General features: G+C 45.7%; 1 protein-coding gene across 1 annotated transcript in view; it reads right to left on the reverse strand.

Annotated features, from left to right (window-relative positions):
* CC2D2A (coiled-coil and C2 domain containing 2A) overlaps positions 1-17,734 on the reverse strand; it is a 486,222-nt gene that overhangs the window by 205,369 nt on the left and 263,119 nt on the right. The window contains exon 17 of the mRNA XM_078772721.1: positions 2,006-2,170. Within this exon, the coding sequence (XP_078628847.1) occupies positions 2,006-2,170 (165 nt within the window). The remainder of the gene's footprint in view (positions 1-2,005; positions 2,171-17,734) is intronic.

Genomic DNA, 17,734 nt, shown 5'->3' on the forward strand with positions numbered 1-17,734 from the left:
TCTTCCCTCAGATCAGCAGTCTGCTGCCTCCTCACTCTCTGAAGACCTGGACAAAATCACAGACTGGTCAAACAAGTGGAACATGTCTTTCAATCCTGACAAATCTCACACTCTTACTATGTCTCTCTGAAAAGATCGACTGGACAACCCTCCCATCTACTTTCTCAACAATCCTCTCGAAGAAGTTCTGTCGCTCAAGATTTTGGGTCTCACTATCTGCCATGATCTTTCTTGGGAAAACCACATTTCCAAGCTGGCCTCCAAAGCCAGTCGCCGACTGGGCATCCTCCGTCGTGCGAAGTCCTTCCTCGGCACACCTGAGCTCCTCACCACATACAAGGCTTTCATCCGCAGCTCAATGGAATACTGTTCTCCCCTATGGGCCGGTGCTCCTGCCTCACACCTAGCTCGGCTTCACGCTGTTGAAACCAAAGCTTTCAGAATTATTGGAATCTCCCGCGATGAAGCTATCTCTGAGGGCCTTTCACTCACTCACCGCAGGCAGGTAGGTGGTCTTTCTGTCTTCTACCGACTCCTCTCCGGCCTTGCACCCCCAGCTCTCTCTGTGCTCTGTCCCCCAAATATTCCTACAGGTCGCACAAGATCTGCCAGCAACCCTCTGATGGTTAAACTGCCGAAATCTCGGCTCTCTGCTCACCTTCACTCTTTCATTCCTCTTTTCTCCCGCCTCTGGAACAAACTCCCTCACTCCCTTCAATCCCACTCCTCCCTCCAGGTCTTTAAAACAGCTGTTCACCACCATCTCTTATCTTCCCCCATCCAAAACCTTGATCTTTTCTACCCCCGCTAATTCACCCCAGATCCACCTTGTTTGAAATTCCAACTTCTTTCCTGGAAGTCCTGGCAGTGTCCATATGTTTTATACCTCTCCCACCGTCCCCTTCCCATGCCCCCCCCCCCCCCCCAAAGCCCTCGCCCTCTCTCAGATCTCTCGATGTCTCCATGTCTCTCGGTCCCTGCTCTCAAATGTTGTGTTTGTGTCCTTCCCCCTCTCTCCCCATCTTGTCTACCGCTCCCGATGTTATATGTTTTATGTGTCGGTTTGTCTTTCTGTGTGATTAATGTTCGCTCTTTCACGAGCCTCGATCTTGTATACAAAAAAATAAAAAAGAAATAAATATAAAAAAAACACCCCGAAGACCGAAAACACCCCGAAGACCCAAAACACCCAGAAGACCCAAAACACCCCGAAGACCCAAAACACCCCGAAGACCCAAAACACCCCGAAGACCCAAAACACCCCGAAGACCCAAAACACCCCGAAGACCCAAAACACCCCGAAGACCCAAAACACCCCGAAGACCCAAAAAACCGCGAAGACCCGATAGACCTGACAGACCCCGAAGACCCAAAACACCCCAAAGACCCAAAACACCCCGAAGACACAAAACAACCCGAAGACCCAAAACACCCCGAAGACCCAAAACACCCCGAAGACCCAAAACACCCCGAAGATCCAAAACACCCCGATGACCCAAAACACCCCGAAGACCCCAAAACCCTGAAGACCCGATAGACTCCGAAGACCGGATAGACCCCAAAGACCCAAAACACCCTGAAGACCCAAAACACCCCGAAGACACAAAACACCCCAAAGACACAAAACACCCCGAAGACACAAAACACCCCGAAGATCAAAAACACCCCGAAGACCCAAAACACCCAAAAGACCCCAAAGACCAAAAAGACCATGAAGACCCAAAAGACCCCGAAGACCAAAAAGACAATGAAGACCCAAAAAGACCCAAAGACCCTTAAATGCCAAGAAGAACCAAAAGACCATGAAGACCCAAATGGCCCTGAAGACCCAAGACACCATGAAACCCAAAAGACACCAAAATGGTCAAATATGCCTACCCTCTGAAACGACGTGTGGTGAGGTGCGCGGAGCACACCGAGTCATGCCAGTATAACTAATACAGATGTTAGTTGTGTGAATTGGTGTTTAAACATTGCATGCAATGGGAAAATGGAATGGGTGTACCTGGTATTTTGCCTCCGAGGTAAGTTGTAAGCCTTACTGATGTTCACAAGTAGCTTCACATCTCCAGCGGACAGGTTCTGCGTGGCGACTTTTAACCTCTCTTTACGTTTTGGCTTTAAAGGCCTGCGTTTCTCTGCCATGGTGAACAAGCCCATTCCAAGCATTCTGCATGACACAAGCCAATCGAGAATGAAAATAGAATAAGGAAAATTGTATGGCCTGATATGAAATGTGTAAAACATAGGGGAAAGGGAGAGGCAGATGGAGAGAGCAAAAGGGGGAGAGGAGTGTGAGAGGAAGAATGTGGTCATAGGATGAGACCATCACAAGCAAACAACTCACATTCTCCTCCTGGATGGTAAACCATACTGGTCTCTCCACACAGGTCAGAACCATTGTGTATCTATCCCACGAACGAAAAGGAAAGCCCAACGTCTGGCTCACCTTTAATTCACAATCCCAAACTTCCAATGCCTGGTGGGAGCTGGGCAGGTACATTTCTGGTACCGTTCCCCTTCCAATCTTTCTCTCCTAAAGGACAGTCATGGTAAACACTGCTCAATAAAAAGTAGAGTTCTTGAACCTTAGCTTGACTCAAAAGGCCAAGGTCCCAAATCGGTCCCTTCCTCTACTCACTTGTTTCCCCATTATGGAATGTTCCCTACAGCATGTGGAATTCTTCCCTGCCAAAGTGAAGAAATTTCATAACCCAACTTGCTCCCTCTTCCACAACTGCTCCTGATTGCATAAGTGCTCTAATCCTCAGGAACTGAGCTGCAGTCTTATCATCCCCTCTATCCTCCTCCTTCAAGAATGGGCATCTTTCTTCATTTGAAAAAGTCACAAACATCACTCCTATCCATAAAAAAGATTCCGAAACTGATCCCATCGAATACAGACATATCAGCCTTCTCCCCATCATATGCAAAATAATGGAGTCCATCAATGTAACTGACCTCAGACACTATCTCTTCTCTAATTCACCAATCTCCAACAATCAGTTTGGCTTCCCACCTGGCCATTGTCCCTTGAATATGTTACGCCTTTTTACATACTTCCGCTTACATACTTGACCTCCGCTTCTGGTTTTGCTGGTAAGGTCGTGTGTTTTTCCAAGCTCTCCACGCTACCAAAGTTAATAATTTTACCATTTGTATTTTTGTCAAAACTGTATTTTTATTTTACGGTGTGGGTGCCTACTGTGTGTTCCTAGTTAGATCTCGGTGTAAGTCGTACATACCTGTGCATAATCGTCTGTTGGTTCCTGCCGCGTTTTCAGGCATGGTTTTCCAGGCCTCAAAGCTTTGTTGTCTCCTCTCGGCGGTCGTTTGTGGTCCATTTACTTTCGTTTGTGGTCCATTTTCCAGTCTTTTTTCACCCCATACTTCCCTGAACATCTTGCCCTTTGTTTCATCTTAATCTTAGTTTCATCTTAATACAAAAAATAAATAAATAAATAAATAAATCCAATTTCCTTCTCTTTCCTGTGTTCGTTCATTCTTCAACCACGTGTTTCACCCTACCCGTTTTTTTCTGTTTTTTCCTCTCCTTTTTTTTTTTTTTTTTTTGTATACAAGATCGAGGCTCGTGAAAGAGCGAACATTAATCACACAGAAAGACAAACAGACACACAAAACAAATAACATCGGGAGCGGTAGACAAGATGGGGAGAGAGGGGGAAGGACACAAACACAACATTTGAGAGCAGGGACCGAGAGACATGGAGACATCGAGAGAACTGTGGGAGGGAGAGGGCTTTGGGGGGTAGGCATGGGAAGGGGGGGGGGGTGGGAGAGGTATAAAACATATGGACACTGCCAAGACTTCCAGGAAAGAAGTTGGAATTTTAAACAAGGTGGATCTGGGGTGAATTAGTGGGGGTAGAAATGATCAAGGTTTTGGATGGGGGAAGATAAGAGATGGTGGTGAACAGCTGTTTTGAAGACCTGGAGGGAGGAGTGTGATTGAAGTGAGTGTGGGAGTTTGTTCCAGAGGCGGGAGAAAAGAGGAATGAAAGAGTGAAGGTGAGCAGACAGCCGAGATTTCGGCAGTTTAACCATCAGAGGGTGGCTGGCAGATCTTGTGCGACCTGTAGGAATATTTGGGGGACAGAGCACAGAGAGAGAGCTGGGGGAGCAAGGCCGGAGAGGAGTCGGTAGAAGACAGAAAGACCACCTACCTGCCTGCGGTGAGTGAGTGAAAGGCCCTCAAAGATAGCTTCATCGCGGGAGATTCCAATGATTCTGAAAGCTTTGGATTCAACAGCGTGAAGCCGAGCCAGGTGTGAGGCAGGAGCACCAGCCCATAGGGGAGAACAGTATTCCATTGAGCTGCGGATGAAAGCCTTGTATGTGGTGAGGAGCTCAGGTGTGCCTAGGAAGGACTTCGCACGACGGAGGATGCCCAGTCGGCGACTGGCTTTGGAGGCCAGCTTGGAAATGTGGTTTTCCCAAGAAAGATCATGGCAGATGGTGAGATCCAAAAGCTTGAGCGACAGAACTTCTTGGAGAGGATTGTTGAGAAAGTAGATGGGAGGGTTGTCCAGTCGATCTTTTCGGAGAGGAAAGGTGATTCCTTCATTCATAACTCAATCCTCTCCAGCCAAAAGTCACCTTCCCAAATCCAGTTCTCACAATACTTCTTCAACTTTATCTTCTTCTTCTGATCCACTTTCATCTAACCTTCAAAATAACATCAACGAATAATTTAAAAAGAAGGCCTCTCCTCCCATACTAACACATTTGCTTATACACCTCCCTGTTCCTTCGTTCTCTGCTCTCCTTTCTGTCAATCTCCTATCCTTCTGTTCCTGCTTCTGAACCTGTGCTGGATTTCCTATATCCCCCTTAGGAATCCTTCATGCCCTCATTTAGGGAATTTCCCCAGATGGTTTTCACAGCTTAGTTTTAGAATGTTTAAACTTTCCCCTGAAGTGTTTTATTCTGTTGTGTATTATAACGAATTTTTCTTCTTCTTCTTCAAAAGGTTGTTTTCGAATTGCTCACCAAGTCTCTTCATTTCAAATAAAAATTCAATCCATTACAGTTCTCCCTTCCTACATTCCCTAAACTCACCTGCATTCTACCCCTCTTCCAACATTTTCAAACTGATTGAAAATCACAAGAAACTCATTTTGCAATAAATGTTCGTTTCCCATTAATTGTACAACACTTTCTAAAATCCAAACTCATCCTTTCCCTCCTAAATTACCCCCTCACCCATCCCTTTCAAATCTCCACCCTTGCCCCTCCTCTCCTAAACTCCCCCTCACCACATAAACTCCCCCCTCCCATCCTAAACTCACCCCTCACCCCTCCCCTCCCAAACTTCCCCCTAACCCCTCCCCTCCTAAATTCCCCCATCACCCCTCAATTTCAAAACTCCATCCTCCCCTTCATATCTCCCAACCCTCCTTTTTTCTCCAATTCTCCCCTCTCACCACTCCTCCTCAAAGCGTCCTCCCCGCTTCCTCTCCCTTTCAACTCTTACCTCCATCTCCTCCAACCTTGTTCCTCGCTCTGCCCTCCCCCCCCCTCAAACAACACCTTACTGTGCCTCATCCAATCACCATCAAACATTTTGTCCTCCTCATCCTTCCCTTTCTCCGAGCTCTTCTGAAATCTCTGACACACAATCAACAGCTCTCCCTACCTCCTCCTCATCTTCCTCATCTTACCCGACTCCTCCCCTCACCTGTCCTGTATCCGATGCTCCCCATTCCTCTTCCTCTTCCTTATTGGTAAGGACCTCAAACATTCGGGGCCTTCGCTAAACCTGATTGATCTCTCCAGACAGGTTGCTTCTGACAAACCAGACTTAATCTGCTTACCAGAAACTTTCCTCCTTCAGGATGTCTCTGATTCCTTAATATCTCTCCCTGGTTACTCCCTCCTCCAGTATGATAGACCTGAGTCTCGTCCTGGAGGTGGGGTTGCTATCTTTATCAGAAGATAGCAACTCTCTTCCTCACTCTCCCTGCACTGCCCCATCTCCACCTCACCCCCAGGAGTACCTCTAGTTATGGCTTCCCCTTCTCTCCTACCTTTTGTTCATATGTGTTCTGCACCATCCACCAAACAGTGATGACTCCATCTACATCTCGCTGTCTGACAACATGGACCAACTTCTATCTACTCATCCCAACTCTCTCTTCCTTGTATGTGGTGAATTCAACTGTCATCATGCCAGCTGGCTGGGTGTGGGTACCTCTCTCACCAGCCATGGCTCCTCAGCAAAGGACTTCTGCGACTCACTGGGACTGACACAATCTGTCAATTTCCGACCCGGATCTCAGTCAACGGAGCATCTTCTCTTCTGGACTTGGTTATGACAAACTTCCCTGCAAATGTCTGCTGCTCTTCTTCTGCTCCAATCGGTTCATCTGACCATATGCTTGTTAAAGTGTTGACTACGACTCTCTGGTCGTCGTGAACGTGTGGCCCTGAATGGATTTCTCTAATCTCCCCTTCCTGTTCAGGCTGGAGTTCCTCAAGGCAGTGTTCTGGGCCCTGTGCTTTTTCTGGTCTTCATCAATGATCTCTCCAACTCTCTGGAAAATCCTCTCTGTCTCTTTGCTGATGACTCCACTCTCTGTCGTTTCATTCCTCATTCCTCAGATCGGCAGTCTGCAGCCTCCTCACTCTCTGCAGACCTGGACAAAATCACAGACTGGTCAAACAAGTGGAACATGTCTTTCAATCCTGACAAATCTCACACTCTTACTATGTCTCTCCGAAAAGACCAAGCTTTTGTCACTCAAGTCACTCGTGTGACTTGTCACTCAAGTCACACGAGTCACTCAAGCTTTTGGGTCTCACTATCTGCCATGATCTTTCCTGGGAAAACCACATTTCCAAGCTGGCCTCCAAAGCCAGTCACCGACTGGGCGTCCTCAGTCGTGCGAAGTTCTTCCTTGGCACACCTGAGCTCCTCACCATATACAAGGCTTTCATCAGCAGCTCAATGGAATACTGCTCTCCGCTCTGGGCTGGTGCTCCTGACTCACACCTAGCTCGGATTCACGCTGTTGAAACCAAAGCTTTCAGAATCATTGGAATCTCCCGCGATGAAGCAAACTCCGAGGGCCTTTCACTCACTCACCGCAGGCAGATTGGTGGTCTTTCTGTCTTTTACCAACTCCTCTCCGGCCTTGCTCCCCCAGCTCTCTCTGTGCTCTGTCCCCCAAATATTCCTACAGGTCGCACAAGATCTGCCAGCAACCCTCTTATGGTTAAACTGCCAAAATCTAGGCTCTCTGCTCACCTTCACTCTTTCATTCCTCTTTTCTCCCACCTCTGGAACAAACTCCCTCACTCTTCAATCGCACTCCTCCCTCCAGGTCTTTAAAACAGACAGCTGTTCACCACCATCCCTTATATTCCCCATCCAAAACCTTGATCTTTTCTACCCCCGCTAATTCACCACAGATCCACTTTTTTGAAATTCCAACTCCTTTCCTGGAAGTCCTTGCAATGTCCATGAGTTTTATACATCTCCCACCTCGCCCCAAGCCCTCTCCCTCCCACAGATCTCCTGATGTCCCTGCTCTCAAATGTTGTGTTTGTGTGCTTCCCCCTCTCTCCCCATCTTGTCTACCGCACCCCTTATTATATGTTTTCTGTGTCGGTTTGACTTTTTGTGTGATTAATTTTCGCTTTTTCACGAGCCTCGATCTTGTATCCAAAAAAAAAAAAGAAAAAAAATTGGACATCTCTCTGGCCTTTCTCAGAGAGCGTCCTCAGCGTCGACAAGTCTGGCATTTCACTCAGGCCGACTGGCACAGTCTTCAAGCAGCCATCAATCATATGGACTGGACTCCCATCTCCACTGCCTCTGACATCAACTCATCCTGGGAATTCTTCCAAAGTAAATTGCTCTCTCTCTCTAATGCTCAGATTTATCCCATCTCATCTTCAGTTGTCATACCCTTGCTCCCATCCATGGCACACTGAATCTTGTGGTTAAGCAGTTGCCCTGAAACAACTTGCCTTCGCTTCCTGGAAGGCAAATCCAACGGAAGGCATTCTCATTTCCTTTCACAAAGCTCAGAACAAGTGTGTGTCTACCCTCAGGAGAGCCAGGAAGCACTAACTCTCAAACCTGCCTCCTTCCTCCAAATCCTGGTGGCGTCTGGTCAAATCTGTTTCTGGTGTTTGTTCCCCCCTCCATCCCCTCCCTTACCTCAAACGGCCACACAGCCAATACTGCATGTGAAAAAGCTGAATGCCTCAACTCTGTTTGCCTCAAAATTATTGTGCCCCAAAGGCGTCTCTCGCTGTACCCACTGTACACAGTCATACCCAGCTGCTCCTGGACTCTCTTATGGACTCCACCTCTTATGGTGAAACTGCCAAAATCAGGACTCTCTGCTCACCTTCACTCCTTCATTCCTCTTTTCTCCCGCGTCTGGAACAAACTCCCTCACTCTCTTCAATCCCACTCCTCTCTCCAGGTCTTTAAAATAGCTGTTCACCACCATCTCTTATCTTCCCCCATCCAAAACCTTGATCTTTTCTACCCCCGTTAATTCACCCCAGATCCACTTTTTTGAAATACCAACTTCTTTCCTGGAAGTTCTAGCAGTGTCCATGTGTTTTCTACCTCTCCCACCCCTCCCCCAACCCCCCTGCCCATGCCCCTCCCCCCAAAGCCTCTCCCTCCCACAGATCTCCAGATGACCTTGCTCTCTATTGTTGTACTTGTGTGCTTCCCTCTCTCTCCCCATCCTGTCTCCCGCTCCCTTTATTATATGTTTTATGTGTCAGTTTGTTTTTATGTGATTAATGTTAGCTCTTACACGAGGCTCGATCTTGTAAAAAAAAAAAAAAAAAAAAAAAAAAATCCAATTTACTTGAAATTTGAATAGGATTTTCATATCAGCAAACTGAATTCAACCACCAACTATTTTTTGAGATCAACATAGGCCAAAAAGTGAACATCGGCTTTTCTTTTAAATTCAAATTTTTTCGATGGTTCAATCAATTATGATCAATCAACATAGGCGGTCAACCATTTTTCTTCAAATTTATAAAATCCTCAATTTCCATCCGATTGACTTGAAATCTGAATACGATTTTCATGTCAGCTAACTGAATTCAACCACCAACTATTTTTGAGGTCAACATAAACCAAAAGGTCAACATTGGCCAAATTTCTAAAATTGTCAATTTTCATCCGATTAACTTAAAATTTGAAGACAATTTGCATATCAGGTCATAGAATTCAACCACCATTTATTTGTGAGGTCAAAAGGATGCTCTACTGCTGGAGTGGGGAACCTCCGGCCTCCGGGCCGTATACGGCCCGCGAGACCGTTTGACCCGGCCCGCGAGGCAATTCATCTATCTATTTAAAAAAAACATTTTTTTTTTTTTTTTTTTTTTTTGTATACAAGATCGAGGCTCGTGAAAGAGCGAACATTAATCACACAGAAAGACAAACCGACACATAAAACATATAACATCGGGAGCAATAGACAAGATGGGGAGAGAGGGGGAAGGACACAAACACAACATTTTAGAGCAGGGACCGAGAGACATGGAGACATCGAGAGATCTGTGAGAGGGAAAGGGCTTTGGGGGGGGGGGGGAGCATAGGAAGGGGGGGCATGGGAAGGGGGGTGGGAGAGGTATAAAACATATGGACACTGCCAGGACTTCCAGGAAAGAAGTTGGAATTTCAAACAAGGTGGATCTGGGGTGAATTAGCGGGGGTAGAAAAGATCAAGGTTTTGGATGGGGGAAGATAAGAGATGGTGGTGAACAGCTGTTTTAAAGACCTGGAGGGAGGAGTGGGATTGAAGGGAGTGAGGGAGTTTGTTCCAGAGGCGGGGGAAAAGAGGAATGAAAGAGTGAAGGTGAGCAGACAGCCGAGATTTCGGCAGTTTAACCATCAGAGGGTTGCTGGCAGATCTTGTGCGACCTGTTGGAATATTTGGGGGACAGAGCACAGAGAGAGCTGGGGGTGCAAGGCCGGAGAGGAGTCGGTAGAAGACAGAAAGACCACCTACCTGCCTGCGGTGAGTGAGTGAAAGGCCCTCAGAGATAGCTTCATCGCGGGAGATTCCAATAATTCTGAAAGCTTTGGTTTCAACAGCGTGAAGCCGAGCTAGGTGTGAGGCAGGAGCACCGGCCCATAGGGGAGAACAGTATTCCATTGAGCTGCGGATGAAAGCCTTGTATGTGGTGAGGAGCTCAGGTGTGCCGAGGAAGGACTTCGCACGACGGAGGATGCTCAGTCGGCGACTGGCTTTGGAGGCCAGCTTGGAAATGTGGTTTTCCCAAGAAAGATCATGGCAGATAGTGAGACCCAAAAGCTTGAGCGACAGAACTTCTTGGAGAGGATTGTTGAGAAAGTAGATGGGAGGGTTGTCCAGTCGATCTTTTCGGAGAGACATAGTAAGAGTGTGAGATTTGTCCTCCCTTTGCTCGAGTTCTACAAACTGTATGTACGTGCTGGGGATTTTCCCATTCTGAGGAGACATGCACTGAAGTTTGCATCACTGTTTGGGACGACCTACAGCTGTGAGCAGTTCTTTTCAAAACTGACTCTTGCAAAGACTCGGTTTCGCTCAAGACTGACTGACCCAAACCTGCAAAACCAGCTGCGAGTAGCATCATCATCACTACCACCTGACACCAAACGCCTCGCCAAAGAGAAACAGTTCCAGCCATCGCATTAGGTGAGTCCGATATATGTATTCAATAATTTAGCATGGCCCTCGAAGGATGTTCTAAAAATCGAAATGGCCCTCAACAGGAAAAAGGTTCCCCACCCCTGCTCTACTGAGTGCCGTTCTACTTTGTTCCTTTTTCCAGGTGTCACTCCATGAGTGATTTTTCATTCTGTCTGTCTGTTTGTTTGTCAATCCCCTGCAGGTCACAATTTTAAACTGATCTTCATGAAACTTCATTAGATGGTAATGTTGGCAATAAGTAAGAAGCCTATTGATTTTGAGGTCATGGGTCAAAGGTCATCTTGGTCAATTTTTTTAAAATTGCCATTTATCATCCTATTGGCTTGAAAATTGAATAGCATTTGCATATTGTGTCACTAGATATGGAAACCAAATATTTTTGAGGTCAAAAGGTTGAAAGGTCAACTTAAGGTCAAACTTCCAAATTAATCAATTTTCAACTGAAAAAAAATCATCAATTTGCATCCGATTGACATGAAAATTAAATAGAAATTGTGCAATGCCTCAATCACTGAATTGGGAAACCAACTATTTTTAAGGTCACAAGGTCAAAGGTCAACTCAAGGTCAAACTTCTAATATCAATATTTATCTGAAAAATCATCAATTTTAATCCGATTAACCCAAGCTTTGATTAAGATCATCAATTATAATCTTAATGAAACGGACAATTTGATGCATCAATGGCAAATTTTCTGAGAGTCGATTTTGCAAGTATCGTACTCTGCATGGTGTCGTCTTCTTGTTTATTGATTAATAATATTTCTCAAAATGCAAGGTCTGTGAAGGATAGCAAGGTATTTCAATGGATAATACTAACAAACATTTTTCTCTAAAAGGAAAGTGTGCAGAACAGTGACGACACAATAATGAAAGGAAAAGCAAAAATAATAGGAAGGAATAGGTAGGAGAATACACCAAAAAAGCATACCCTGATTCATCATTACTGCAGAGGATGGGGGAAAGGAAATAGCAAGTATTGAAGTGACAATATTAACATCAGTTGCTATGTCAGTGCTCATCAGACGCAAAACATACCGATACTGATGTATGTACAGTCATAAATAATGAATTAATTCGGCGATCATTCATGTTGTTATTATTCAGTGTTGGGAAGTCAACTACCGACAACCCATTGTGAATGTTTTCCAGTCTTGGGAAGTTAGACTACCCATAACCTATTGTGAACATTTTCCAGTCTTGTGAAGACAATTATATACAGACTTGGCATTTAATATGGAATATATTTTTTTCCTTGACTTGGGTTTACTTTCTTAACTCAGTATATCAATCTGGTGAGTTTCTTTTACACTTTGGTGATTTATTTGTTAAAAGAACCATGTCACTGATTGTCTGTCACAGCAAGAAGTCAACAACAGTATTATATCACAGGTGGCGTGGCAAAATGTACGGACAGGTGCATTTGATGATTGGCTTCACAGTCGGGTATACAAGGGTTGTTGTGTTCTGTATTAGTGGAAAACAAATGCTGCACATCTCCAAAGGTTATTGCCGCTTCCTCTGGAGATGGTCCGTCAACTCGACAATGCTGTTTGTCATGGAGTGGTGGCTTTACGAAATTACGGCATGAAAGAGCGTGCTATTGCTCGGCAGTATGGCATCACTCAAGGTCAGGTGTCAAAGATCCTGAAACGAAATGCTCAGAGGGGTGTCCCTACTCCAATACCGAGGCCAGGACGTCCCCGCAGAACCACAAGGAGGGATGATCGCCAGCTGCACCGGTAAGTCCGCAATGGCCGTACCAAGTCAGCTAATCGGCTTAGGGCTGAGTGGCAGCAGCTGACAAATGTGCCTGTATCCAGAAGGCTAGTCAACCAACGACTGGTTCAAGCAGGCTATCGTGCCAGGCATCCCCTGAGAAAGCCACGCCTGACCAGACAACACCACCAGTGCCGATTGCAGTGGACCAGAGAGCACCGTCAATGGCAGCCAGGACACTGGAATCACGTGATCTTCAGTGAAGAGTCTAGATTTCTGGTCTATCGTCAAGATGACCGCGTCCGAATGTGCAGACAAGTGCATGAAGCCTACAACAAAGATTGCATAGTGCCAAGAGTCCAAGCTGGAGGTGGTGGGGTGACCGTTTGGGCTGCTTTTCATGCAGGGGGCAAAACTGACCTGGTTGTTCTGAATGGAAACCTGAACCAGTTCAAGTACAGGGCCATTCTGGAAGAAACATTGCTTCCATTTGCTCATGCAGCCTTTCGAGGAAACGTTGTCTTCCAACATGACAATGCACGGCCTCATCATGCTCGCATGATCCAACACTTTCTTGCTGACTGTGGTGGAGAGCATATGGAGTGGCCTGCCATGTCCCCGCATATGAATCCGACAGAGAACTTGTGGGCAGAATTAACATGTCAAATCGACCACTTGGACCAGCAGCCGACCTCTGTGCGTGAATTGCAGCAGGCTATTGTCACTGCATGGCAAGCGATTCCTGTCCAAACCTTGGAAAATCTCGTGAACAGCATGCCTCAACGTGTACGTGCTCTCCTGAATGCTCGTGGGGGTTACACGAAGTACTGAACTGTAATTTTACTGTCCGTAATCTCAGTCGTAATTTAACTTTTGTTTTTGTTAAAAATATATTTGGCTAATTTGCAAAATAAAGAGAGACTTCTGGAAAACGTACAGAGGTTTAACACTGTACTGTCCATTAATTGAGTTCGATATCAGTTTACATCACTTTCAAGGATCAATTTATTTGTTTCGAAATGTCAAATGTGGTTATTGTTTCCTTTAAAGGTCACATTAACAAAATCTAGAATAATTTCAACATAATTGCAATGAACTTTTGGTTCTCAGTCATCTTGAAAAGTAAATTCACCCCTCAAAAAAAATATTCCATATTAAATGCCAAGTCTGTATATATATATATATATATATATATATATATATATATATATATATGCAGTATATATATATTCACACAATATTTGATTTAATATATGACATTATATTGATTTTGTATGTTAACTGTAAAATTATGAGGACAACACGGGACTTACCAAATTACGTATACCAGAATGCTCGGCGAGCATGCACAGAAACCTCAAGAAATAGCGATTTTTGGGGCACATGAACCTCTATCATACATGCGTGACAGAGATTGTTACCTAAAATGGCTCACAAAGCTTGTAAAATAAGCTGAAAGGACGTGGAAAAGTACCTGAGAGAAAGTTAGGGTGTGGGGTGTAACTCTGCACAACAAGAGTTTGAGGAAGAAACCATATCTAGTTTGGGAGCTGCGAATATCAATGGGCAGGTCAGCCCAAATAATGCTTTCCCGAGATCACCGTGAAGCATGAAGCAACAGACAAACCATGGCTTAACGATGACATACAGTCGTGGCCAAAAATATTGGCACCCTTGCACGTTTTTCAAATAATTCACCATTTCTTCCAGAAAATAGTTGAAATTAAGAAATATTTTAGCATCCACATTTGTATTTCTTTGGTTTACAGTGGAACAAAACAAAAAAAAGGTGAAAAAATTACTAAATCGTAGCTTATTCCACACAGAAATCCTAAAATGGCCCGGACAATATTATTGGCACCTTTTATAAGTTGTTAGAAATAAATAGATTTCAAGCAGGTGATTCCCTGTACTTTGGAATTGAACTCACCTAAATTATGATGAGTTCTCCAAAGGTAGGGTTGCACGTGCCTGCAATATAAAAACCACTCATTCAACCAGTTTGAATGGAGAAAAGGAGTCATTCTGCTGTTTTGTGTCACTGTGTGTACCGCGATGAGCATGGAGAAAATAAAGAAAACCAGAGAATTGTCTGAGGTCAGACACAAGATTGTAGCCAAGCATGGACAATATCAAGGCTACAAGTCCATTTACAGAGGCCTTGATGTTCCTGTGTCCACCATACGCAATGTTATCTGGAACTTTAAGGCCCATGGCACTGTAGCCAACCTCCCTGGACGTGGCTGCAAGAGAAAACTTGATCGAAGATTGCAGCGAAGAATTTGTTTGAATGGTGGAGAAAACACCTCGATCAACTGCCAAACCAATTCAAGCTGACCTTCAGACACAAGGTACGACAGTTTCAACTCGCACCATCCGTCGCCAACTCAATGAAAGGGGGTTCTATGGTAGGAGACCCAGGAAGACCCCACTGCTGAGAGACAGACATAATAAAGCCCAACTGGAGTTTGCCAAAATACACCTGAACAAGTCAAAATCCTTCTGGGAGAATGTCCTGTGGACAGATGAGACCAAATTAGAGCTTTTTGGTAAAGCACATCATCTCTATGTTCACAGAAAACAAACCGAAGCCTTCAAAGAAAAGAACACCTTCCCTACAGTCAAATATGGAGGATGTGCAGTAATGTTTTGGGTTTGCTGTGCTGCCTCTGGCACTGAGTACCTTGAATGTATTCATGGCATCATGAAATCAGGAGATTACCAAGGCATTTTGGAGCGCAATGTTCAACCCAGTGTCAGAAAGCTGGGTCTCCGTCAAAGGTCATGGGTCTTGCAGCAGGACAATGACCCCAAACACACTTCATAAAGCACCCAGGAATGGCTCAAAACAAAATGGTGGACTTTTCTAAAGCGGCCAGCAACGAGTCCAGATCTAAATCCCATTGAACACCTGTGGGGAGGGAGATCAGAAAACAACAGTTGGGAGAAGGCACAATTCAAATCTGGGAGAACTGGAGCAGTTTGCACAAGAAGAGTGGGCCAATCTACCAGTTCAGAGGTGGAGGAAGCTCATTCATGGCTATAGGAAGCGCTTGACTGCAGTTATTTTGTCCAAAGTCTGTGCTACCAAATATGAAGTCGAGGGTGTCAATAATTTTGTCAATGCCATTTCTTTTTATTTGCTGATTTTAAATGATATATTAAGCTCTGAATCAAAAACAAAGGTTCTGTAATATTAACAGTGAAATGAAGAATTGTGGAGATGAAATACTTTTGTTAATTTCAACTTATTTTTAGAGAAAATTGTGTTATTTGAAAAAAGTGCAAGGGTGCCAATATTTTTGGCCACGACTGTACGATGCTCCATGCTCTGTAGTGAAATGTGGTGCCACCTATAAGCATGGCAGAATGGATTTGGATCACCAGCTTCGAAACAAGGTTCAACATGTCATTAAACATGCAATTGTAGGAGTTGTGGATGATGAGAGGACGAGACACTTCGTGGCTTGATCAAAGCTCCTTTATTCCAACAGAACTAAACTCATACCGGAACTCATGCATCTTTTATAACACAACTCACTCTTAAGGGGGCGTGGCTCAAACAACCGAGCGCATGCCACGCCCATACAATCAATAGCCCCACTGGTCACGTGCCTGTGGATTATGTCCCAATGGGGTAACTCCTACATGCGCCCCCCCCCCCCAACCCCCCCAGAATTCACTCGCACGGGCAATGTCAGTTTTCAGGGGGCCTTAACCACCCGGCCGAAACGACCCCTGATGACCCGTGCAGTGACTGTTAGCGGCTTGGTGGTAGGCGGGCCAACCGGGGACTTACCTGACGGGGGACGGCCCCGCCGTGGGGGTTCAGCCAACCGAAGGGGCTGGTCTAGGTCCAAGTGAGCCAGCTTGAAGCGATGATGAATTCATCATCGCTTTTGACATCAAATCCTTCCTCTTCTCCAAAGGCTTGATCTCGGATCATCAATTTGGATTCAGACCAGGTCATTCTACTCTGGACATGCTGCTTCTGCTGTCTCAACAATGGATGGAGGTCCTAAATGCCAAACAGGAAATCAGAGCTGTCTTCCTCAACATGTCAAGTACCTTCGATACCGTCTGGCACACAGCTCTGCTCACCAAACTCTCCTCCTATGGTATCGATGGAAACCTCCACGCATGGGTGTGGACTTCCTCTCTGGTCATAGTCAATGTGCGGCCCTGAATGGGTTTCTCTCATCTCCTCTTCCTGTTCAGGCTGGAGTTCCCCAAGGCAGTGTTCTGGGCCCTGTGCTTTTTCTGGTCTTCATCAATAATCTCTCTGACTCTCTTGAAAATCCTCTCTATCTCTTTGCTGATGACTCCACTCTCTGCCACTCCATTCCTCATCCCTCAGATCGGCAGTCTGCAGCCTCCTCACTCTCTGCAGACCTGGACAAATTCACAGACTGAGAAAACAAGTGGAACATGTCTTTCAATCCTAAAAAATCTCACACTCTTACGATGTCTCTCCGAAAAGACCGACTGGACAACCCTCCCATCCACTTTCTGAATAATCCTCTCCAAGAATTTCTGTCACTCAAGCTTTTGGGTCTCACTATCTGCCATGATCTTTCCTGGGAAAACCACATTTCAAATCTGGCCTCCAAAGCCAGTCGCCGACTGGGCATCCTCCATCGTGCGAAGTCCTTCCTTGGCACACCTGAGCTCCTCACCACATACAAGGCTTTCATCCTCAGCTCAATGGAATACTGCTCTCCCCTCTGGGCTGGTGCTCCTGCCACACACCTAGCTCGTCTTCACGCTGTTGAAACCAACGCGTTCAGAATCATTGGAATCTCCCGCGATGACGCTATCTCCGAGGGCCTTTCACTTACTCACCACAGGCAGGTTGGTGGTCTTTCCGTCTTCTACAGACTCCTCTCCGGCCTTGCTCCCCCAGTTCTCTCTGGGCTCTGTCCCCCAAATATTCCTACAGGTCGCACAAGATCTGCTTGCAACCCTCTGATGGTTAAACTGCCAAAATCAAGACTCTCTACTCACCTTCACTCCTTCATTCCTCTTTTCTCCCGCCTCTGGAACAAACTCCCTCACTCTCTTCAATCCCACTCCTCCCTCCAGGTCTTTAAAACGGCTGTTCACCACCATCTCTTATCTTCCCCCATCCAAAACCTGATCTTTTCTACCCCAGCGAATTTCACCCCAATTCGACTTTTTTGAAATACCAACTTCTGTCCTGGAAGTCCTTGGTGTCCTTGCGTTTTATCCCTCCCCCCCCCCCCCCCCCCCCCATTCCCACGCCTCCTCCTCTCAAGCCCTCTCCCTTCCACACACTCCCTGCTCTCAAATGTTGTG

Source organism: Myxine glutinosa, chromosome 2, assembly GCF_964187855.1.
Source record: "Myxine glutinosa chromosome 2, kmMyxGlut1.1, whole genome shotgun sequence".
NCBI lineage: Eukaryota > Metazoa > Chordata > Myxini > Myxiniformes > Myxinidae > Myxine > Myxine glutinosa.